The sequence below is a fragment of the Crotalus tigris genome, unplaced genomic scaffold (genome assembly GCF_016545835.1).
Source record: "Crotalus tigris isolate CLP2741 ecotype Arizona unplaced genomic scaffold, ASM1654583v1 scf7180000024372.1857965, whole genome shotgun sequence".
Lineage (NCBI taxonomy): Eukaryota > Metazoa > Chordata > Lepidosauria > Squamata > Viperidae > Crotalus > Crotalus tigris.
This window is the reverse complement of record NW_024100542.1, coordinates 45,943-70,578: the sequence shown is the minus strand read 5'-3', so window position 1 is coordinate 70,578 and position 24,636 is coordinate 45,943. Positions and strand designations below refer to the sequence as shown.

The following is a 24,636-nucleotide window of genomic DNA, read 5'->3' as shown; positions in this document are numbered from 1 at the left end:
GTGGGGAAAAAAGTTGGATTTGTGAAATTGTTTACAGAAGCTATTGGACATCCGATTGTGCCTTTTCATTGTATTATCCATCAGGAGGCTTTATGTGCCAAGGCAGGATTCACTGACTTAAATGACTTAATGTCAGTTGTTACAAAAATAGTTAATTTAATAGCTGCTCGCCCCCTTCACAAGCGAGAATTTTCAGCACTTTTACTGGAGGTTGATTCCACCTACAGTGGACTGCTGATGTACAATAATGTAAGATGGCTAAGCCGAGGCAAGGTTCTTGAGCGCTTTGTGGAGTGCTTTGAAGAAATTAAGGTATTTCTTGAAGATAAGGATCTGGGAAACTTTCCTCAGCTCAATGATGATAAGTGGGTCAACACCCTGATGTTTTTTACAGATCTCTCTGTTCATGTTAATGAACTGAACTTAAAGTTACAAGGTTTTGGCAAAAGTATTGATGTTATGTTTGGATACATAAAAGCTTTTGAAAGTAAAGTAAAAATTTTCAAGCGAGATGTAGAAACTAAAACGTATAAGTATTTTCCTCGAGTACAAAAGCATTTTGAGAAGGCCAGTGCAGCTGTACGAAATGAAGTGGAACTCTTGCATATGAAGTGCCAGCATGTTTTAGACTCGTTACTTGACCAGTTTACTGATAGATTTAGTCAATTTAGAAGCCTAGAACAGACCATGAGAATAATTAAGTATCCTGATGTAGTAGTCTACAATAGTTTGGAATTAAATGGTTTCCAATGGATGCAAATAGATGATTTGGAGATGCAGCTTGCAGAATTTCAAGACAGCATCTGGGCTCAGGTGTTTGTCGACTTGAGGTCAAAGCTTGAGAATCTGGAAAGGGGCCGCTTGGAGAATCAAGATGAGTGCCACTACGAACAGGAAATTTGGAGTGCCTGGAACAGACTACCAGACACTTTTAGCACCCTGAAAAATATTGCAACAGCTTTACTCACAATTTTTCCTTCTACGTACTTTTGTGAGACCTTATTCTCAGCATTAAATAATATCAAAACCAACAAAAGAAACAGATTGACAGATGAGGTTAGTAGCGCTTGCTTGGGCCTGAAGTGTACAAAATACCAACCTTCAATTGAAGATTTAGCCAATGAAATTCAGCAACAAAAAAGTCACTAATATGCAGGTTAGTTAAAGAATTCGCCCTCCCCCTCACTTATCTCAGTTCACGGCACCCCAAACAAGTTCAATAATATCAAGGGCAACATACGAAATCGACAGATTGATGAACAAAGAAGTTACTAAGCAGGTATGTTAAATAATTTGTTAATTATAATAATTATAATAATTATATATTGCAATTATACATTTTTGTAGTTTAAACTATAAATTGCGCAAAATTATGTTTTTTTTGTTGAAGTGACACACCACGCGAGTTATGCTCGATTTTTTGCCGAATTTTGACACACCACGCCGAAAAGGTTGCCCATCACTGACCTAGGTAGTCTATCCTTCCCTGGTGGAATTCGCATTTTGAGAGTTTGGCATATAGGTGGGCGGCTCGCAGCTTCTTTAAAACCGCTCTGACAAGGTTGACATGTTCCTCTTTTGTTTCGGTGAAGATAGGAATGTCGTCCAAATAAACCAGGACCCCCTTAAACAGGTGCTCCCTTAGAACGTCATTGATTAATTGCATAAAGACTGCAGGGCCCCCTTGTAATCCAAATGGCAAGACTTTGAATTGATAGCACCCCATGGGGCAGTTAAATGCAGTCTTCCATTCGTCCCCTTCCTTAATTCTCACACGATAGTAAGCTTCCCTTAGGTCTAATTTAGAAAAAATTTTCCCTTTCGATAGGTGTGACTGCATGTCTTTCATGAGGGGTAGAGGGTATAGGTTTCTTTCACTGATTGTATTCAGGGCCCTATAATCCACGCATAAGCGTAAAGAGCCGTCCTTCTTCTCTCTAAAGAGGACCGGGGCAGCCACTTTAGGCTTGGCTGGCTCAATGAAACCTCTCTCTAGGTTTTTTTTAATGAATCTTTTCATTTCCTCCTTCTCCTTTGGGCTCATGGAGTATAATCTGGGCTTCGGGAGTTTTGCCCCAGGCTTGAATTCAATGGTACAGTCTGTGGGTCGGTGGGGGGGAGCTCATTTGGCCTCTCTTCACTGAAAACTTCAGCAAGGTCTCTATATTCCTCTGGTATTTCTGTTGATCTTTTTTCCTCTCCTATGGATGCTTTTTCTATTCTTGATTCTGGTGGCCTCCCTTGGGGTTTTAAGTCCATAGGGTCCCCCTTCAGGAATTTGATTTCTGTCATCCTCCAATTTACCCAGGGGTTCCATTTTTTCAACCATTCCATCCCTAGAATCATTGGGCATTCCATGCCTGGGGTCACCACAAACGTTATGTCCTCTTCATGGTTGCCCAGGGAGAGGTGTATTGGTAGAGTGGCTAGGGTAGCTGCCCCCCCCCCTGCTATGGATCCATCTAACTGGCCAAATGAGATTGGTTGTTCCAGTCTCCTCAATGGGATGCCCAGATTACCCACTAGTGTTGGGCTAATGAGGCAGCGGGTGCAGCCAGAGTCTATTAAGGCTTTCACCTTCACAGCTTCAGGCATGGGGGGGATTAATATAGTCACTGTCTTGAGGATGGGTGTGATGTGTCCACTTACCAGGGGTTCGCCCTCCGAGCTGTCATCTGAGGCATCCACCGGCCCTGTGGTGTAGGCTGGAGTTTTTTCCCCTTGGTGAGTAGAAGTGGGGGGTTCTGCAATTTCCATCATTCTCATGGCAGTTTCTTTTGGCTTAGTTGAAGACTTTCCGGATTTGTTGGTTGGGGATCTGTCTGGGTTGTGCTGGGGGCTTTGGAGCAGCATTCTACAGCTTGATGCCCTTCTCTTCCGCACTTGAAACACCCCATTTGCTTCTTGGCTGTAGCCGATGATTTCACCGGTTCGTGTGTCAGCTCCGGCGGGGGGCGGCTCCATTGTTTTCCTCGGCGGTGCCTCTTCAATATGTCGATCTCTGCTTCCTCTGCCAAGATGTACCATTCCTCAATTTGGTGTGGGTCCCCTCGGGGCAGGCAAGCATCATATAGATCATAGTTTAGTCCGTCTTTGAAATGGCTAAGGAGGATGTCTTCTGGCCAATTCAGTTTGCTGGCAATGGCCCGGAATTCTTATGTATATTCAGCCACCGGGAGTTTGCCTTGCTTCATCGTCTTTATCCTTTCATGGGCTTTGCGATCAGCCAGGGAGTCTTCAAACCGTCTTCTCAGAGAGGACATGAAACGGTTGAAGTTACTGAGTTCTGGGGCATTGGAGTCATGCAAGTTCACCACCCAATCTGCAGCCGGTCCATCCAGGGCAGATTGCACAATCCGGATGCAGGCTTTGTCGCTGGGGATGTCCTGCCCGTATTCCTCCATGTAGCTGAGGACTTGGGTTAGGAAAAACCCCAAGCATGTTGGCTCCCCTTTGAATTTCACCTCCAAAGGCGGACGTCTTGGAATGGATCGGTGCCTCCGTTGTTGGTGGTAGTGTCTTCCATCCAGATTGCCATCTGTGGTCCGGTTGGGGGTGGGGGCTACTGGATCAGCAGATGTCCCTGGGGTTGAAGGTTCCACGTCCCCCTCAGTGTCTCTCCCTTTGCGGCTCCAGGAGCTGGGGCAGCCGTAGGGCTCAGGATTCTCCTCTCCTAGGGAGCTGAGAGTTCTCTTCATCAGGTCAATAGCTTTCTCTAGGATCCAGTCTGAGTACGGTGCCCAGCTTTCTCCCTCTTCACTTGCGTGCAGGGATTTCTCCATCTCCTGCTTCCATTCTGGTTGCTTGGTCCCCCGTCTCAGGGTCACCTTTCTTGATTCCTTTCTCCACTCACTTTTCTTTCCAACGCCCATTGACCAGCAAGGCTTGTGGTCCCGTGTCTCCACCACTTCTTCTCCTGAGGAATCTGACCTCTCGGATCCCAACATCTGGCAAGGTTCCAACTGGGTCAGCGGCTCTCTTTCCAGGGAGTTTTCCCCCTCTCTTGCTCCATTGTCTGACATGGTAATTTTTTGCAAAATCCCCCGGCAAGGGTCTCCCTTCCAGGTGGATTAATTTTGCAAGTCCTGTCTAATGTAAGGACCCACCCCACTTTGCATCTTAAGAAGACAGAACTCTTGGAATAATTCTTCCAACAGGAATCCTTTATTAAGAAAAAGTGGTTGCAGGCGTGCTAGACAGGACTTGGGGTTCAAGCTCTCCCATTCGAGGTTTTAAGGGGTTCCCCAGTAGTCCCACCCAATCACCCCCCCTTCCAGTGATAGTTTCAGGCATCACAATCCCACCCCTTTTCTTCCTTTCTTCCGTCTGGATGGAGACTTCAGATAAACTACATGAAAGGTAAATAGCCTCCTTTGTTATGATAAGGTCTTTTGGTGCTAACCACATTCAAACTCTTTGAGGTTGCAATAAACACATTCAGTTCCTTAGAAGTATACTGAAGGAAGTGAGGGCCATAAAGCCCCTTTGTTCTCCCCCTTCTCTCCCTCTTATGGCAGAATCCAGAGAAGGCAGAATTGGGGTTTTCTATATTTGATAACTAAAGATGAAATATAATTGGATTCCGACATCGTAAATCTTTGAATAAAGCTACTCAATATTATTTCACTTCTACTTCACCCAATGAAGATGAATCCTAAGTATTTTCTTAAGAAGTTTTTATATCAAATCAAATTCTTATCTACTGTGACTGAGAATTTCTTGATCACAATAAGATTGAAATTCTAATTATATTTGTATGATACAATTATTAAGGTTTCTTTTAGTCAGGTTTTCAGTTAAGTTATATGATGAAATTTGCTTCAGCCTGAATGGTAGACCTGGCAAGTACCTTTGTGGTACCCTTCAGATTTTAGTTTGCTTTCAGTACATTTGACTATGATATTCTTCTTCTCTCTTTGGCACCTGAGGATTGGAGAACCTTGTGGCTCTCTTTTTTTTCTGACTACTGGTGTCCCCAAGTGTTGCTGGGAAAGTAGTTTTGGGTACTAGGGCAATTGGATTCTGCTAATTATATCCTTACTCCTGTTAGTTAATATTTGCATTTGTTTGTTTGACAATGTTTTATAGATAAGCATTTATATTAAGAATAAAACAACATGTATAAATTGCTCACTTTCAAAATTAAATAGCAATCAGATCCTAATAATAGTACCTTAACAATAAATCTAAGGTAGAGGACATGCAATTAATCCACAAATGTTCTGTAAAAGAGATCGGTTTGAAACATTTTCCTAAGGAAAAATGTTATTCCGGAATGCTGGTGCTACTACTGAGAAACAGTAATTTTATAGCTTTTATAGGTCAACATCAGGAATTGACCCTGGAAATCTATTGGGAACCAATGAAAGGCCCTATGTGCTATTTCTTCCTTTGCCAGTCTCCGGTTGTCTGTGGGATAGGCTGCTTGCATAGTAAGACTCCTTGACAAAGACTCCAAGATTTAGCACCTAACAGCATGCTCTGATTAGGTCTCCAGCTGTTGATGTAGTAGAAATGGCAGCCATCACATTGTATCAACAAACCGCAACAGCTAAAATTCTATCACAGAGTGACATCCATAGAGATCCACACAGACTTCTCTTTCCACAATGATACTGAACCCCAGGATTTGCCCAACTGGGGAACAAACAAAACAACAGCTATAGCTGCCATTTCTTATGAGACCATGGTAAATCTTTCATCTATCTTTTCTCTCAATTATTCTTCTCTACTATCTGCTCTCACATTTGTCTTCATATCCTTCAGCCTTTTTATTCATTAACTAATATTTCAGGCCCCAAATTTAAGTCATGATGTCTGTTTCCTCCAATTCTAACCTTTTGCTGTCAGCTAATATTCATAATTTATCCTTAACATTTCACCTGAAAACTCTCATAAAAGAACAGATGTTCCTGATCACCAGCTGATCACACTGGAACTTCCCTACAATCATGAAACTCTCAATGGTACATATAAAACAACTACAGTAAATGACATATAAGATCAAAACCAATTCAACATCAAAAGATATTATGTAGGAAGACAATCCTCAGGTGTGCCCTACTTTTAGGTATGTTTAATGTTATCCTATTGAAAAACCATAAACTTTTACATAGCATGCAAATCATACCTTTACACTGTGGCTTAGGAAACCATGATCCATCGACACATTTTGTTTGATGCAGATTGGAACCACAGCGGTAGATTGCAAACTGGTTGGTCTTAAACAAATTTCCTGGTTGAAAGTCTGCATGCTGTACACGTGCACAACTTCGTGGATTAACTAACAATTCAAATATTATTACATAAGTATTTATATAATAAATCCATTATTCTTCTCTTTATTTATATAATCCATTCTTCCTCTTCTAGGCTATTTTCATATTCCAAGTTATATCTTCCAAACATATGCTGATCAATTTCTGGTTTATTCATCTGTTATCTACTCTGATTGACAGATTGTAGACATCTCTTTCTATTCTCCCATGTAGGATTTTAGATTTGATATGCTCCTCAAATTAAACTTCAGACAGAGAGTTGCCTTTAATGAGGTGGGCGGAATACAGATTGAATTGATAAATAAACAAACAAAGAAATAAATAAACCAGGACAATCTTATCTCTCTCCTTTCTATTCCTACCCTGAATTCCAAGGCTACCAGTTATACATCTCCCCAATTGTGAGGAACATAGAAGTCCAAATCTATAGTAGATTGTCTTGAAACCCATTCAATAAAATAATGAAAATGTAGGTTGACCCCTCTTTTCTGTGACAGCCCCTCAAATATTGGAATACTGCTATTATGTCACCCCTAGTTCCTTTTCTTCATGAGACTAAATATACTCAGTTCCTGCAACTGTTCATTCTATATTTAAACCTCTAGCCCCCTAATCATCTTCTGTACTGAGCCAATTTGTAAGTGCGTAATAATTTAAACAACTGTGAACATTGTTTGATAAATTCTGCTAGGTACAGTCTGTGCATAAACAAACATTAGTCAAATTGAAAGTATCTTTTGTATGTCTCATATTTTTCAAAAGGGGTTGCTAACTCTGTTCTATGTATCTCCCCATTATCTTTGAGGACTCTCATTTAAATAGGGAACATACTGGAAAAGTAATGCACCTGTGAACCACGCTGGCATAAACCAATTCAATATAACCTAGATCTTCTTCCATCAGATCCCATTTTTATCCCACTGAATCACACTTCTGAGCAATCGTGTCAATAATAAATACTAATGTAATTCAAGACAAGCTTAAAATTAATTTCTGTAGGTTTAGCCATAACATTCTAGCTCTGTGGTTCTCAACCTGTGGGTCAGGACCCCATTTGGGGTCAAACGACCATTTCACGGGGGTCGCCAAACAACTCAGTCCGCCATTTTTCCCCCTTTTCCTTAGCTGTGCTACTCCCTTTTATTCTATTGGCTTTTGAAAGCCAATAAAATAGACTCTCTTGAATAGAGTCTAATTCTATTGGCTTTCAAAAGCGAATAGGAATTGCCCAGGTTGTCTCTGCCCTGCTCAGCCCGCCAAAAGTCCCATTCTGCAAATGGTGCTGCACCAGTTGAGTAGTCCTCAACTTACGACCGGTTGAGTAGTCCTCGACTTACGATAGGTTGGGGGTTGTGGCATTAAAAAGGTTGAGAACCACTGCTCTAGCTTACCAAGACATGATGGTAGTTCCCATTGTCCATGAAGACATTTGGCTGGGTTGGTCCCAATAATGACAGATCGTCGTTGGCATTGATATTCCACGGTTTCACCATGCCTGTATATGGATGACATAGCATCAACAGGAATTCCCTTTGTAATTTTTCGAGGTGGTCCACAAGTTTTTACTTCTTCTGTTGAAAAGCAGCAGGAAAAGATTTTATTACATAAAGGTATTAATTATTTAGCTCTTCCAGCAATTTGTCCCTCTGTTTCATGTACCTATTGTAATTCTGTTATCATTCATTCATAAATAGCTAAATAAATAAAACATTAAGGATAGTACTCATCAAATGAAGAAGGCAAATATATATGGACTTTCAGTTTGTACTATATTACCATGACTTACATATTTTTATTGCCAATTATTTGAATCATATGCTGCAATTTTTTGTCAAGTTATTATTTAATTTGCAACATTGAAGTCTTCAAACCTGTGATGATATTTTTAATATGACTTGATAAACCAGCTAGCTATATTAAGCCCACATTATTTTACTTCCAGTATTTTTTCCCAAATTTTCCGAATATCATGCTGTCTCTAGCAGTGTCTTATTCTACCATTTGTATTAACAGTGTCATGGAAATGCTACAAAGAGAAGGACAGCTCTCAATTTCTACTTTCTATTTCAAGTAACAAGAACCCAAGTACTAGAAGTAAGCACAGGAATACATTCATGATTCATGAGATTATTAGGATAAATCAGAATACTTTAATTACTCTATAATTTTTTTAGTTAAGCACTGGGAAGTAATCTTACCCTTCCATTCTCTACTAATAATCCATTGGAATCTGTTATGAAGAAAGATTCCAGTTTGCACACCATGGACCCTCCTCCCCAAGCTAAGTGCAAGAAACTACCATTTACATCTACAAGACTGTCTGCTCATATTTCTGCTTACCTATGCATGATGGTAAGGGTGCCCATTCACCATCCACACACTCTATGATTTTTGATCCATGAAGTACAAATGAGATATCACACTGAACTTCCAAAAGATCACCATGCTGATATACTGCTTTAAGTTCACCGGCAACCATGCCATGAGAAATCCTGGGTAATGCCTGACAAGATTTAACATTTTCTAGAAAAAAAGAGAATATCACTTTTATTTTGAATGTTTACTCAAATCCCAGAGGGATATGCATGAATATTGTTATTGTTGTATATATAACAATATATCTATATCTATTACAACAATCACAGGAACAAAAGCAGTAGTAGATAATGTTTGCAAAAAATGTCAGTATAAGTCTGGTGTCCAAGAGTATATGTTAGAAATAACTTTAAAAACATAAATAAGTATTTTTTGTGTCTGCTATAGCTATTTGTTACTCATTTTCTCCCTTTCTCTCAAAAAGATGCAAAAAGATATGGATTAAGTTTGCAATGTCTTTCAAAGACATGTGAAGTTGTACTAATACGTGGACCTCTCTTCAGCAAAGCCTAGATATGAGTTTCCAATAATTGTCTTCTTCAAAGCCTGTGGAAAGTTAGAAGAGGATCAGCTCTCCTGACTTGATACTAACCAAAAGGGGGAAAAAACATTGACTGAATGAACATGGGAATGAACAATGAATGAAAGTTGAGGGAAGTTATATTTAGAACAGAGTGCTCCATTTTAAGAAAAGTAACGCTGAACATGGTCAAACATTTATCTTAAATGCCTAGAAGGAATCCCAAGAGGGCTCAATGGTTAAATATCTGAGCAAAGACAACTGTCTCCTTCAGATTAAATACTGAAGAAAACTCAGAAATAAATTAGCTTTTGTTGTTAGGTCTTCCATGGCTAAAAGAAAAGGAACTTTTGTTACCATCAATCACAGTTACATTCTGGACTAGCTTAGGAGCTTGGGAAATGGCGCACTTATTGAGGAGTTTCTTCTTATTCCAGGGCTGGTTCCAATCAATGTAAGGTGGAGCAGTGTAGTCTGAACTTCTTGGTTGGTGGGGGTGACTAAAGGCTTAGCCCCATCCTTTTCCAAATACCTACATGAAGCTGTTAGGGGAGGTCATTCCCCAGTTTTTGTGCAGTATTATCATATTTAAATTATACCTGCTTTACATTTTTGTTCCTAGTTGTTCAAATGAAACTGTCATAGTTCTGTCATAGTATTGGGATGACTGTGAGGATCTGAGTGGGGAAGAACAGACTTTACATCCAGCCTAACAAGACCAAGTAGCTATGGATTATTGGCCTTATCAGTCAACCTTGACTCTCAGTGGGGTTGTACCTCCTTGCTTGGGTTCAGGTCATACTTCTTGACCACATGGCTCCTACTTGAAGAGCAGGTGGCAACTGTGGCTAATGCCTTAGTCACCTCCTATTGAATTATTGCAATGTGCCATACATGGGACTGTGCTTGAAGACCATCTAGAAAATTCACTTCATCCAGAATGCAATGATGTGAATAATTATGTATGTCTATCATTTTGCCCACAAGACCTATGTATTCTGTGAGCTGTTGTGACTCCCAACAGGCTTCAAAATGCATTTTCAGGTGCTGGTTACCATCTATAAAGCCCTATATGGAATAGGATTGGCTACTTGCAGGGCCAACTGCTCCCAAGAGTATATATTGATCTGATTTCCTTTATTGGGAAAATGTCATCTTATGGGGCCCAGGTTATGTGCCTTTCTGATGGATGCACCAGCCTTTTTGAAACATTTTCCCTCAATATAGAATTGGTCCCTACCTTAAAGACCTTTGGAAAAGCAGCTAAGATCTTTCCTTGTCTTTGGATCAGGAGAATCAGATTTTTCAAATAAATAGTTTCTTACCATCATTTTATTTTCCTAGAAGGTGTTAATGGAATGTTTTTCTTATTATTTGTTCATCATTTTTTCTTTTTGTATGCTTCTTCTTGAGCAGAGGGTTATACTAGAAGATCTTCAAGTTCCCTTCCAACTTTGTTATTGTTACTTCTTTATATATATTTTCTTTGTGATACTCTTAATATTTTTTCTTTTCTGTTTTTCTTTCTCTTTTTCATCCTTTTCTGCACTTCTTTTTCTTCTTTTTTTCTTTGTATTTTTACTGTTCTAGTTGTAATCTTTTATAAAGTTTAATAAAAATGGTGTGTTTTTTAATGACCGCAATAAAAAACAGACTGCCAATCCAGCTGTTACTTGTCAATACAGGAGAACTACCATTTCTTTCTTTTTGCAATATGCATTTCTGGTTTTGTGTAGGTGATCTGTTTAAGCCTAATAAACATCTGTATTGAGAGTGTCAAAACAGTATATTACAATAGGCTTGTAATTCTGCTATCTGACTTCTTTTTCAAAAGTCCTATTAATATAATGAAAAAGAAATTGCCTCTAAAATATAAAAAAATCCTGAAAACAATATTACTATTCATATAAACATTTTCTATTTACAATTTACGAATACAGTTTTGCTGTTATGTTGCATATCTATAAATGGAGATGTTCATTCAAAGCATCCTGCTAAGAGAAATCTGTTTATTGGCCAATGATTGGCTTTCCTCACACAATCTAGAAAACAGAACATATTTTTTTAAAAAACCTGTCCCTATTTTCCCTCCTCCTGCCTCAAATACAGTAATAATTCTTAAATTGCCCATATTTACCTTTACAGACTGGAGGCAGTGGAGACCATCCAAAGTGATAACATTGTGCAGATTCAGAGCCAACTCTTGTGAATCCTCTGTTACAGTTAAAATGGACCACCATTTTATGCTGAAATACGTCCTCTCTTGGATCAATTGCGCCATTTTCAAAAAATGGAGTATGACATACAAATGCTATACAAATGTTGAATTAAATAGAATAAGGTAGATTTCAGAATGAAACTGCTTGCCAGAAGGCTTGAGGCACTTATATATAAAATAAACATGATTTCATATTCCTTATATGAGTTCTACTATACATTCCTCAGAATTTCCCAGTATTATACTGGAGTGGAGTGGTGGTGCTGATTGTCATCTGGGAATCCCTTATGGCTTCTGAGAGGTGTGAGACCCTATTCATTAAACTGTCCTCTAGGGATTAACTGGGATTGTTGCTATTGTTCCTGCTGTACAATATCCTCCCTGCCTGAGCTCTTTCATTCCATTTCTAGGATGGCAGTGTAGTTCCCCAGACTTCAGAGGACTTCCATTTGCCTTCTCTAGGAGTGGAGTCAGATGTCTCAGGAGTTCATGCACATCTTGATGATCATGGGCTTAACCAGAGCCCAACATGGGATAATGATCATACTCCAGATCTGGTTTCCTGTTGGAGTTTTGGCTGTGTCATCTGAAATTGGGGGAGCTTTCAGTGTCTTAGATCACACCCTGATTACCATGCGATTCTGTAGTGCCACTATGGATCCATTAGATTGGTCTGTCTTGGGCAATGGATCTATAGTTTTTGGGGGAGCTAGATTATCAAGTCTTTTGAAACGAAGAATCTTGTGATTAATCTTTAAAAAATATTTCTCGATAAATCAATTAGTTTGTACATATACATCCATCAAAATAAATATCAAGTAGGTTAGGTCAATAAGTATCAAGTAGGTTAGGTCAAATAAGGAATTTGATCTAAACAATAAAAAGCTGCTTTAACAATATTTCAACAGATATCCCTGACATAGACTGTGGATGGATGATTATAATGAGATATGATTATCCTTTTTATTATTTATATTATTTTTATGTTTTTTATTTAAAATCTGTGAATATATGATAAATAGATTATTATTGAGAAAGTTATAGCTAATATTTAGAAATTACTGGAAGAACAAATGGGAGAAAATTAAATACATGATTAATTATCTTGAATTATTCTACTTTTTAAAAGTTTCTATTTGAAAAGCCAATTTCTGAAAAATAATTTAGGATTATAATATTTTTAAGTGTACCCAAGTGTAAATGCAACAGGAAAATATTCTTGATGAACTGATTTAGACAACGGGGTTATTAGACTGGTGTTTCATTAACTTACCCACACATCTAGGCAGAGTAGGTTCCCAACCTTTCTCAGTGCACACCATGGTGTCACTGATTTTAGTGATTTCAAACCCCTCTTTACACTCATAGTGAAGTACATCTCCAGGTTAAAAAAAGCAGGCTTAGTTGTGTTGAAGATAAAATTATCTGCAGGTGGCTTTAAGCATGTCCATGAGGAATCAAAGAATGAATATTGTTAATGTCTCAGTGTTCTTTTCTCATGAGTCTAAGTTCTAAGCTCAACAGTTCTCACCAAAGAATGACCTCTTACATATAGGCCCATGCACAAAGCAAATGATGAGTTTGCTATAAATAGGTTCTCACTGCTTCTAGTGATTTTGGCAAACATGGTTAGTTGCTTTTCAACCAGGTCAGGAAGTCACATTAGACAATTTGGTCTTGCAGACTGGTTCACTGGCCCTTTCATGATTCTAGCATCTGAACACAGATGCATAGTTTTTCAGGATTGTGCTGAAGTTGTGGCTATCTAAGGTACTGCAGACAGTCACTCTGTGAGCACTTTGTGTCTTTCAGCAGTTTTTGCTTTTGAACCTGAACTAAATTTTGTCCTTATTATATGTAGTGCAGAGAACATGGCAGATGTTCAGTAATAAGGACTGACATATATTGCTTTGCTGCTAAAAGAAAATGCTTTCCTCAGCTAATATTTTAAGAAATGACACTTTCTAGTAGAGTCATTTCATCAGGAAAACTTGTGCATCCTTTCACTAAGTCTTTTTTCCTTCATCCTTATTTCTCTTTCCAGTTCTAAGCTTAAGATACTGAAACATGTGTGGTTCAGATATGAGGATATCATTCAACAGATAAAATTGTACTATTTCACATTATTACAATTTTAGCTTTGAGATTTCTTCAGTTCAAAATGTAGGAAACATTAAGTTCTATGCATCTATGTTCTATGTTTATAATAGGCCTATTCGCTTGCTAAGAGAAAGTAATACTGTTCATGTTATTATTCTCCTTTAAGATATGTGTATCTGTTTGCCTGTGAATTTGCATATCTTTGATTACCCCTCTTTATTTGACAAGCAGACATTCCACACTTTGTTTAAAACAGGTTTCTTGCATGCTTCCCATGTACTGCATCTAGAAAGAATCTTTTTGAGGGGCAATGATATAACCTTGTCTATTCTGTTCTGATAATACATCCACCTATCATGTCTCCCCTATATCCTGTTACAACTAAATACTTTAGATATGTGTATAATGTGCTAAAATGTTCCGAGTGAGATATGTTTCTTAGGCAAACTATTAGAAAATCATGTAAAATAATATTAAAAAGTGTATTTATGCAGAGTTAAAGGTATCAGCCATTCTACAATTATAGTAATGTATGCAAGTTCTACTTACAGACACATTTTGGTGAAGGTAACCATCCATTTCTTGTGCATTCAGCCACTTGTCCTCCGTTATCTTGTTCAAGAGCAAATCCACTGTCACACTGAATTCGAATTAGATCCCCATCATTATATATGTTTCTTTGAGGTCGGAAAGAACCTTTCAATATTCTTGGAGAGCTACATGTAATTTCTAGAAAAAATAAATTCTATATGATATTGAAAAAATAAAAGTTTGTACTAGTATCAGATTACGTGCAATGCCATTGTTATTTTTCAAATATATGTAGCATCATCAGACCAACTGTCAAACTATCAGTTAGTATTGAAAATGTACTGTGAAATTAGCCATCTTGATTAAAAGTATCTTTAGTATCGCTGTATTTATTTGGAATACCATAAATAAATTGAGCAAATTGCTATAGAACTATAAAGCTACAATTCAAAAACCCCATACTTACTATTAGGTCTCACTATTGATCCCAGTAGTGTTTTTAGCCACCTGTAAGGGTTGCAAATCAGGAACTCCACATTGTATTGGTTCTGCTCCTACCTGGTGTTACAGATGGGCTCAGTTACAGTGCGGGTGGAAGATCTGAAGGACCAGAATGGAGACAAATTGTCCCAGAGAAAATTAATCTATGTCATTGTTGAGCATTGATAACCAACTTCATGACATGTAATTAATCAATTTGCTTTTCCTGGGATTGCCCTGAGGCTACCCTGGAAATGTCAGCTAGTTTAGAATTCAATACTGTTAGAGAATTTTAATTTCTCTATTGGTGAAAAATAAATCAGAATCTCTCACAGTCGACTGCGTTTAGCTGATTCAAATAACTTTATATTTATATAAAAATATTTACAATACCATTCTTCTTTATAGCCACATAGCTTAATTGAAGACTTCTTACAGAGACAGACCAGAGACAAAACCAGAGACTGGAAATCAACTCAATATTCTTTTTGCACAGACTCAATAGCACTTTCTTCACATTGGCTGACTGAGTTACCACATGACTCTTCCTGTTCATGAATATTCCAACACTCCTCCCTTCATGACAGAAAGAGACATCAGACCTATTGACTTTACACATTTTCCATAGTGAACATTACCCAGTGGTTTATTCATCATGTCTGCCAAATTATCCTCAGAAGAACAATGATGTAAACTAATCAATTTTCCTTTTACAGCTTCCCTGACATTACAATACTTAATGTCTACATGCTTACTTCTGTTCTTCACCCTGTCATCAGTTGCCATTTTTATACAGGCAGCATTGTCTTCAAATACCTTTACAGATTCTTTTACATTAATATTTAAATCTTGCAACAACTGTACATACCATGTTACTTCAGAACACAATTCACATAAAGCAATAAACTCTGCTTCCGCTGTTGAAATAGCAACAGTTGTTTGTTTTCTGGACTTTCATCCAATCAGAGTCCCTCCAAACAATATTATAATCCAAGAATTTGATTTCCTTGTGTTTATGTCATTTGCATAGTCACTATCGACATAACACTTTAATTTCAATTCCTCAGTAATCTATATTTGAAGACCCAAATTTATAGTTCCCTTTAAATATCTGAGAACCCTTTTTACACCCATCCAATGTAACTTTGTAGGTGCAGCAGTAAAACAACTCAAAATGCTTACTGCGCAAGCTATGTCTGGTCTGGACCACTGTGATAGATATAACAAACTCCCTATTGCTGAGTGATATATCTCTTGATCACAGGTTTCACCTTTGTCCGTACTTAAACTATTATAAAAATCTGCATTCATGGGTGTGGGAGCAGTATTGCAATCTTTCATATTATATTTCTCCAATAACTGCTCAATTTTTCTCCTTTGACTGAGAATATAACCACCTTTTTCATTTTTCTGTATCTCTACACCGAGATAATTTTTTATTTCTCCCAAATTCTTTTATTCAAATTTCTTTCCTAATTTATCAGCAAACTCTTTGACTTATGGTGCATCCTTTGCGATGAAGCAAAGATCATCCACAAATGATAACAGTAGACAATTCCCTCCTTGTAACTGTCCAGTATATATACAGTTATCAGCTTTGCAACTTTTAATTCCAAGATCCTTTAAAGCAGTATCTAAACAGATATTCCAGTTTCTGGCTGACTGCTTCAGCCCATAAATAGCCTTGTTTAATTTATATACGATGTTAGGTTTTGCAATTTCATATCCTGGTGCTTGGATCATATAAATTTCTTCCTCTAACTCAGCATTGAGGAATGCAGTTGTGATATCAAAGTGCCAGATTTTATGCTTATATGCCACTGCCAACGCCAGTGCTAATCTTATACTCTCACTTTTCACAGTTGGGGCAAATACTTCATCGTAGTGCACATTCTTTAATTGTGAAAAATCTTGTGCCACTAACCTGGCCTTATACCGTATATCATTATTTGGCAATACTTTTTTCTTATATACCCACTTACAACCCACAGCTTTGGTTCCCTGTGGCAAAGTCACTGATTTAAATACTTCATGGTCTCCCATGGATTTCATCTCTTTATCCATGGCCTCCTTCCATTTTTCTTGTTCAGCCTTTGGTAATGCCGACATCTCTTTATAACTTCTTGGCTCATACCACACATTGCAAACCTTTACCTTGCTGGCAAAATACCTGTCAGGCGGAATTTCTTTGTTACATCGCTCTGACCTACGTGGTATTAACTGCTCCTGTCTCTCAGTTCTTTCTGGTATCATGTCTTGTTCAGCTTCTCCTCCCTGAACATTGACATCTTCAATCATTTTTTTATCATTAGATGAATTATTGTCACTAAACAGATCACCATCATTAAATGAGACATACCCAGAACTTGCATTAATTCTGTCCCAATTTTGTTCTGCAAAATTAGCAGACCTTGAAATTATAATTCTTTTACTTCCATCACTAAAGCGATATCCTTTTGACCCTGGCTCATAGCCCACAAACCTCAGCTTTCTTGCCTTTTGCTGTCCCTTTCTTCTGATTGCTTTTGGAATACGTACCCATGCAGTACTTCCAAAAATTCTCAAATGTGCCAGTGATGGCTTTCTCCCATATAGAATGGCATATGGAGTATTATTAATGGAGGAACTCCACAGCCTGTTAACTATATAATTGGCAGTCAATATGGCTTCTCCCCAATATGACCTGCTCAAACCAGAATCCTCCAATAATGAATCTTCCTTTGTTTGCAAAACACCATTCCTTCTTTCAGCTACACCATTCTCTGCTGCTGTGTAAGGATTTGTACGTCTGTGTCTTATCCCCAACTGCCCCGACCATTGTTGGAATTTAGTTGACATAAATTCAGTACCTCTGTCAGTTTGCAACTGACACACTTATTGTCTGTACCTTCTCTCTACAAAACTTACCCCGTTTGAATTGTTGTAGCACCTCTGTCTTATCTCTAAGCAAATAGCAAAATGAATACCTGCTATAATCATCAACAATTACCACTGCATATTTTGCTCCTCCCAAACTGGCTTGCCTAGGTCCCACCAGATCTGCATGAACCAGCTCTAGAACTCTTTTTGTTTGTCTTGTGCTACATTTACTAACTGGGAATGCCTTTGATTTTGATGTTTTGCATACTGCACAGTCCAAATATGTTTTCCATCCCTTCAAATTTAGCCCTTCTGCAAAATCTTGCATTTGCTGCAAAACTTTAAAGCTTGCATGGCCAAGTCTTCTATGCAGAAGATGAACACATGAATCATGCTCTGCAACATTCTTAAATATATGGGAACATTGAACCTTTTGTCCCTGCAATACATATAGATTATCTTCCTTTATGCCTTCTGCACAAATATTCCCATTCCTTTTGATGAGACACTTTCCATTTACAAAAATGACCTCAAAACCTTGTTTGTCTAAATTAGACACACTTAACAAATTATGTTCCATCTCAGGTACACAAAGCACATTGGTAAACTTTGATTCCAAATATGGAATTTTTACATCGCCTTTTCCAATGACTTTTGCTTTCTGGCCATTTGCCAAAGCCACAGCTTCTTGTGCTACTGGAACAAACTTGCAAAATAATTCAGAGTCATTAACAATTGTTTGACTTGCCCCACTATCAATTATCCACTTGTCTCTGTTGTTGCTATAGCAAACTTTGGCAACACCAAAATGTTCCTTTTGCAAAACAGTGCTTTTTCTTTGCACAAATATCTTGTTCTGCAAATTGTTCCTTTGCAAACAGTTCCTTTGCAAATGGTTGTTTGCTCCACAAATGTAGCAAGAAGCTCTCTGCTTGCAAAATCTCTCTTTTGTTGCAATTTGGTCCTGGTCTGATCTGCTTGTTTCTTCTCCTCTGGAGACTTGCGGTCTGGACCCCCTCCTCAGGAATTTCTCCTCCTCGTGGCTGCTTCTAAAATGGTGTTTTTCTTCTTCATTAAGCAAACATGCCTTTAAAGCCTCAAAATTTAAGTCTTGTTCTTCTTTGCACTCAAATATTGCAGAAACTGTGTCCCAGGTTTTATCTAAACTGTCCAACACCAATAAAACCTTCTGGGACTCAGGGAATTTAATCCCATGTTGTTCTAAGTCCAAAAATAAACTTTGCATTTTATTTAAATGCTGTTCCACAGATTCACCTGGTTGCAAACAGGCCCTGTAAAGTTTTCTTGATAATTGCACTATGTTGCAAGCAGAAACATTCACGTGCACAGCTCTCAATTTCAACCAAATCTCCTTTGCAGTCTTTAAATTTGCAACATTTAGAAATTGGTCATCATCTAAATTCAAGATGAGATAAGCCAGTGCTCTATCATGATTTTTTTGATCAACAGCTGCAAACTCTTGTGGTGGATTCTCAACAATATACCACAGCTCTTTTGCTTTCAGCAAACATTCCATTTTTGCAGCCCACACAATATAATTCTTCTGGCCCAAACGAGGAACACAGCTTTTTTTAAATTCCATTGCAGCCATTTTGCTAATTCTGCCTTGTTCTTAAACTTTCTAAACACAGGCAATTTCTTCTAGCTTTAAATTACAATGCAGTCCTTAGTAAGCTCTGGGCCCATAACCTGTTAGAGAATTTTAATTTCTCTATTGGTGAAAAATAAATCAGAAGCTCTCACAGTTGACTGCATTTAGCTGATTTAAATAACTTTATATTTATATAAAAATATTTACAATACCATTCTTCTTTACAGCAACATAGCTTAATTGAAGACTTCTTACAGAGACAGACCAGAGACAAAACCAGAGACTGGAAATCCAGCTCCTAACTCAATACTCTTTTTGCACAGACTCAGTAGCACTTTCTTCACATTGGCTGACTGAGTTACCACATGACTCTTCCTGTTCATGAATATTCCAACAAATACATTGCAAGCTCCCTACCTTTCAAGCTAAATATAGCTCAAGAATGGGGTATCAATACACTGAATTATCCAAATTATCACTGTCCAGCATGGATGGCATGACAACATTCACTGCATCCCCAGCTATCAGGTTGGCCCGGGAATGATATCAAGTCTTCTCTTTTCAACTACCCTCCTATGAAAAACTGCCCTAGGATGAGGATTGCAGCCCCTCTCCTGGTCTACAGGTGAGTGTAGAGTGTAGAGCTACAAGGATGTGTGTGTGTGTGTGTGTGTGTGTGTGTGTGTGTGTGTGTGTGTGTGAATATGTGTTTATGAATGCTTTAAAAACATGTAGTAGCTCAACTGTGGAATTTGTCAGTAAAAGCAACAGCTACACCATTAGGTGATATAAAAAATATTGCCATAAAGATGTATTACTGTTCACTGATGAATGAGCAGTCTTTTGGGAAAAATTCTCAAGGATGGAATGTGCTGTTTTTGCACTAACCTAGTCACGAAATGGCCAATGGGTTTGTCTTTCATTACACCTCACCTCTACAGCAATCTTCAAACTTTCAGGGTTCGCTTACTTTAACTACATCCCAAGGGTTCCCATTAGGCCCTTTCAGAATGGAAAAGTGCATCCAGGGATAAAAATATTTGTACCAGTAAAAAAAACATAAATAATTGCATCTTATTCCAGCTCTAGCAATAAATAGCCTCAAACTGAAATATTTGGGGTCTGGAATGATAATAGCAGCCTTTCAAAATTAAACTTTTTGAGTCACCTTTACATTTAGGAATCACAGGTGGTGTCCCATCACAAGCTAATTGGGAAGAATCTGCTGCAAGGACATATCCTGTTCTACAGGTCAACTCAATAGAATGACCACGTGGCACAAATATATTTTCAGAGGCATCCATTCCACCTTTAACTTCTATCTTCTGGGTTTCCAGTTCAGCCCTGGGAATCATACAAGGATCTGAGGCAAAAAAGAAAATAAATCTGTTGGAGAAGGATCCAAATGCATCATATGTTGTTGCAAAAGTCTAATAATAGAATTTATCTTTCATCTACTGGCCAGGTCACCTCGGATATAGAACTGAAATCATATATAAAAGAGAGCTGCTGCAGGCAGCCTAATGATTAAAACTGCTCATGAAAATTGGATGGAGATTTTATTTTCTGCTTACCGAGGCAAATGGGCACTTTTGTCCAGGTCCCATTGTCACAGAAAGATCTGTTCTGGCCTTCCATGGCATAATACTTTTGGCATCTGAATTCTACTGAAGAGCCAGATCTGTACTGCTTCTCAGATAAAGTAGTAATGTCTCCATTCTCAATCCTGGGTGGACCACTGCAATTTTTCCCTCATTCTATTAAATATGAAAGCATGAAGAGTAAAGACTTCAGCTTTATTCCAAATTAAAGCTTTGAGATTACCATTAAAATTTACTGACTGATTACAAAGGATGCCAAAAGATGTTTTAATGAGCATCCATTCAAGCTGCATGTGTTTATTCTATTTTTAAGAAAAAAACAGCAATATACATATATTGAACAGATAATCTAAGTAATGGCTGAATAAAGTAGAGTAGAGTAGAGCAGAGCTGGAAGGGACCTTGAAGGTCTTCTAGTCCAGCCCCCTGCTGGAGCAGGAGATCCTATATCGTCTCAGACAGGTGGATGTCCAGTCTCTTCTTAAAAATCTCCAGTGTTGGAGCACCCACGATTTCTGGGGGTAAGCTATTCCACTGGTTGATTGTCCTCACTGTCAGGAAATTTCTCCTTAGTTCCAGGTTGCATCTCTCTTTGGTCAGTTTCCAACTGTTGTTTCTCATCTTTCTATCTGGTGCTTTGGTGAACAACCTGACCCCCTCTGCCTTGTGGCAGCCCCTCAGATACTGAAACTCTGAGTCAAATGTGAGTGATTTCTGTGACTCGTAAATCACTCTTAAAAGAATGGGATTTTAGAAGCAAATGTTCATATTCATTATGTTATATTAATTATTTTAATTAGTTAAATCTCAAAGGAATCCATCGTATTTGCAGCATGCTTACCAGAGATACATAATGGCAAATCCATGTAACCATCAACACACTTTCTGACTGACGGAGCCACAAGGACATATCCTTTACTGCACTGAAATTGCAGACTATGATTACTTTGAATAAATCGACTTTTTCTTTGACTTCCAAACGCAAACAAGTTTTTTGTTGCCAGCTGTTGTTTTGTGATACTGCATGGTGCTAAAAAAAAGAAAAGAAAAGAAAAGAAGGGAGGTAATTTGTCCATTGGTTTCCCTCTATTCTACCTTTAAGAAAATCAGCCTCGTTTACAAATCGAAATGGATAGTTCCAGGCAAAAACGAAATAAGCCAAGTTATAGAATGATATTAATGATAATCAAATTATGATTCTGCTATAGTTTTTAGACCTATCATAGAGAACTTTCTTGTAGAAGCCTGCACAAACAGATGATATTGTTTGTTTCAAGCTAAGAACAAACAGCCCAACAAATGTTTTCTGCAAAACTTCCAATTGAACAGCATTTAATTGTATTCATTGATTTGCTTGCTCATTCAACATTTTGAGTCAGTTTCATTTTTCCAGATTTCAAATGGAAGAAGTTGACACAAGGAATGTTTGTGGTTTCCATGTAGAGGGAAACCTTGGATCCAAATTGAAGCTAATTCTCAAAGAATTTGGCAGCTGCAATTCTTATCCTATTGGAACAATTCTACATTTTGTTCCAGGTCTACACTACTCAAAGAAAGCATGATGGCTTACCCAAGCATTTTGGTGGATGAGGTATCCATTGTTGTCCTTTACATTGAATACATTCAGGTCCTTCCAAGACATAGCCAGGGCAGCACCTGTATTGCACTTGGTCGTTTTCCAGATACTTGGCTTTCTCCATGGTTACAATTTCCCCGAAAGCAATGTCATCTGGTTCTTCACATACTGAAATTATATTTACATAAACTTTTCTTACATGCTTAGAGAAGTTCACTTTTCCTATGTATTCCCATGAACTATGAGATAGCAAACTTCCTGCTGTAAACCCAAGTTAGATCATTATTTCCTTCTTAACTGGAAACCAATATCTGCTGGGCACTTAATCCTCAGTACAAGTAGTCCTTAACTTAGCAATTGTTTAAAGTTTGAAGGAGATTACCTGGGGGCTGCTTATGACCCAGATTCAAATTTCCAACAGTAACCTTACCCTATGTGTGCACTTTGAGTGTTGGGCAACTGGGATGCATTTATGGCCATTTGCAGCATCCCATGGTCACATGACCTTGTTTTACCCAAAACTAGCATTTATTTCTAGATTCATGGATGTAAATAAGGTTCACTTACTATGAATATAAGCAAATGTAGTCTTATCCCCCTTGAATATTATCTCCCTTGTGTTCTAAAGGGCATTCTCATCATGATATATCTACTAATTGCTTTTGTATTTATCCAAGTGTAAACCTGAGATACATCTCTACCATTTCAAACTTCTGACTTATGAAGTTTCCTCTCCTTTGCATAAAAGATTGCAGAAGCAGCGGACATGGTCCCTGTATAATCAATGCTCTTATGCAGACATTATGTATTGTACTGGCACACTAGAACAGTAATAAGTGTGTCTTAAAAATCACTGCATCTATAGGGAATTGTAGAGAAAAAGAATCTATTTAGATTAAACCCTCTTGTGGATTTGGGGGAAAATATAAATAACATGTTCTTCTTCGTATGCCCAGAAAAAAAGTTGAGTCTGAAAGATTTAGTAGTATTTATTGTAGGAAAAGTCTTCTTTTTCTGCAAGATCCTATTTTAGAACAATGGCATCTAAATGTTTAAATGATGTGGAAATATATTCAATAAATATATTCCATTTTTACACAGTTCATTTCAACTTTGGGGGATATTTTTGTTTATAACAAAAACCATTAAAAACAAATACTTTAATGAAATAAAAGAGTAAACTTTTACATCAGTTTTAAAGTAGCCTTTATTTGACATGGCAATCAGTTGGTTATTATAACATCTGATTCTTTATTAACTGAAACCAGTCCCTCAAAATGTGTGTTAATTTCCAATACTGATGCAAAGTATTTTTGCTATTCACCAATTAGCAGCTGAAAAAAATTGTATATGATAAGGGATTATAATTATGAGTCTATGACATTCTTAAAGAATCTGGCATTACAAATGTCAAGAAAGCCGCAAATAAAAAAATGGAACTCTTTGCTTTTGCTAAACATCACTCTTCCTTTAATGAATGCAACAGAAATTGATTTCCTTTGTAACCCCTTGGTTTCTCTTCTTAACTTACCATTTTGAGAAGAGCAGCCTGGCCAGAGAAGAAAAGCAGCAATCAGGAGCAACCAGCTCTTCATAGCTCTTCAGGCAATGTCTGAAGCACCAAACCTCACTTCAGCAGTTTAGCTTTCTCAGCTGATTTCTTCCAACTATTACTATCCTTTCCTCATTTTATGTTTATTTGTTGTCAAGAAACCTGGGAGGAGGAAATATTACTGGAATAAGAACATAACAACAAACAAATAGTTCAGCTTTTCAGGTAGTGCTTTAAACTCCTAAGAAGGAAAAATTAGCACTTCCATTCCAGGATTGATAAATAGCAGAAGCTAACCGCAAAATTATTATGCAAACCATTTCCTCATTCTTCCAGGTCTTAACACTCTATTATTATTGTAAAGCATCCAGAATGACTAAGTAAAAAATTGATAAGTAATTAAATTACATTTGATATCTGACATACCTATTTTGTATTTGGTAGGTCCACAACTTTGCAGCTATCCAACACTTCTCATAAATGACTCTGAAGTTTAATAGTCTTTAGCCAAATGTAGTTAACCATTCACCAATCATATCCGCGAGTCTGTTTGCTGTCAGTTTATATTTTGGTGCTTGCTTCTCTGAGTGGGTGGAGGCAGTCTTAATGATTCTTTGGTTGGCTATTTACTAATGGCTCTATGACAGTTTCTTTATATATAAACCTCAGAAAACAAATATTGTATCTCTATGGGGAGGAAATCCACCATCTGACCAGGACCTATGAAAAACTCGATGTCCAAAGAGCTTCCATTTTATGTGACCTCGCATTCCTATGCAACTGCCAAGATCAAAATTTAATCCCCACATGTTTCCAATTGAAATTCCACTCCAACTCTGCAGCCACCAAACACATCCTGAAAAGAACAGAATTGGCCCTAATCAGAAATGAACTTCACATAAAAAGATTCCTCCTAGACCAAATCAATAAAGA

The 24,636-nt window shown here is 37.8% G+C and overlaps 1 protein-coding gene across 9 annotated transcripts in view; it reads right to left on the bottom strand.

Annotated features, from left to right (window-relative positions):
* LOC120301237 (complement factor H-related protein 5-like) overlaps positions 1-24,354 on the bottom strand; it is a 41,042-nt gene extending 16,688 nt beyond the window's left edge. The window contains exons 1-12 of one of the 9 annotated variants that reach the window (XM_039328182.1): positions 24,130-24,177; positions 23,683-23,865; positions 22,146-22,319; positions 21,417-21,605; positions 20,549-20,731; positions 20,143-20,337; positions 14,490-14,623; positions 14,042-14,221; positions 11,312-11,485; positions 8,619-8,801; positions 7,670-7,849; positions 6,131-6,283 (exon numbers count right to left, since the gene is read on the bottom strand). In XM_039328182.1, the coding sequence (XP_039184116.1) occupies positions 6,131-6,283; positions 7,670-7,849; positions 8,619-8,801; positions 11,312-11,414 (619 nt within the window). In that variant the 5' untranslated portion in view covers positions 11,415-11,485; positions 14,042-14,221; positions 14,490-14,623; ... (4 more) ...; positions 23,683-23,865; positions 24,130-24,177. The other 8 variants (XM_039328184.1, XM_039328185.1, XM_039328181.1 and 5 more) reach the window with 8 other exon arrangements.
* Positions 24,355-24,636: the final 282 nt, after the last annotated feature.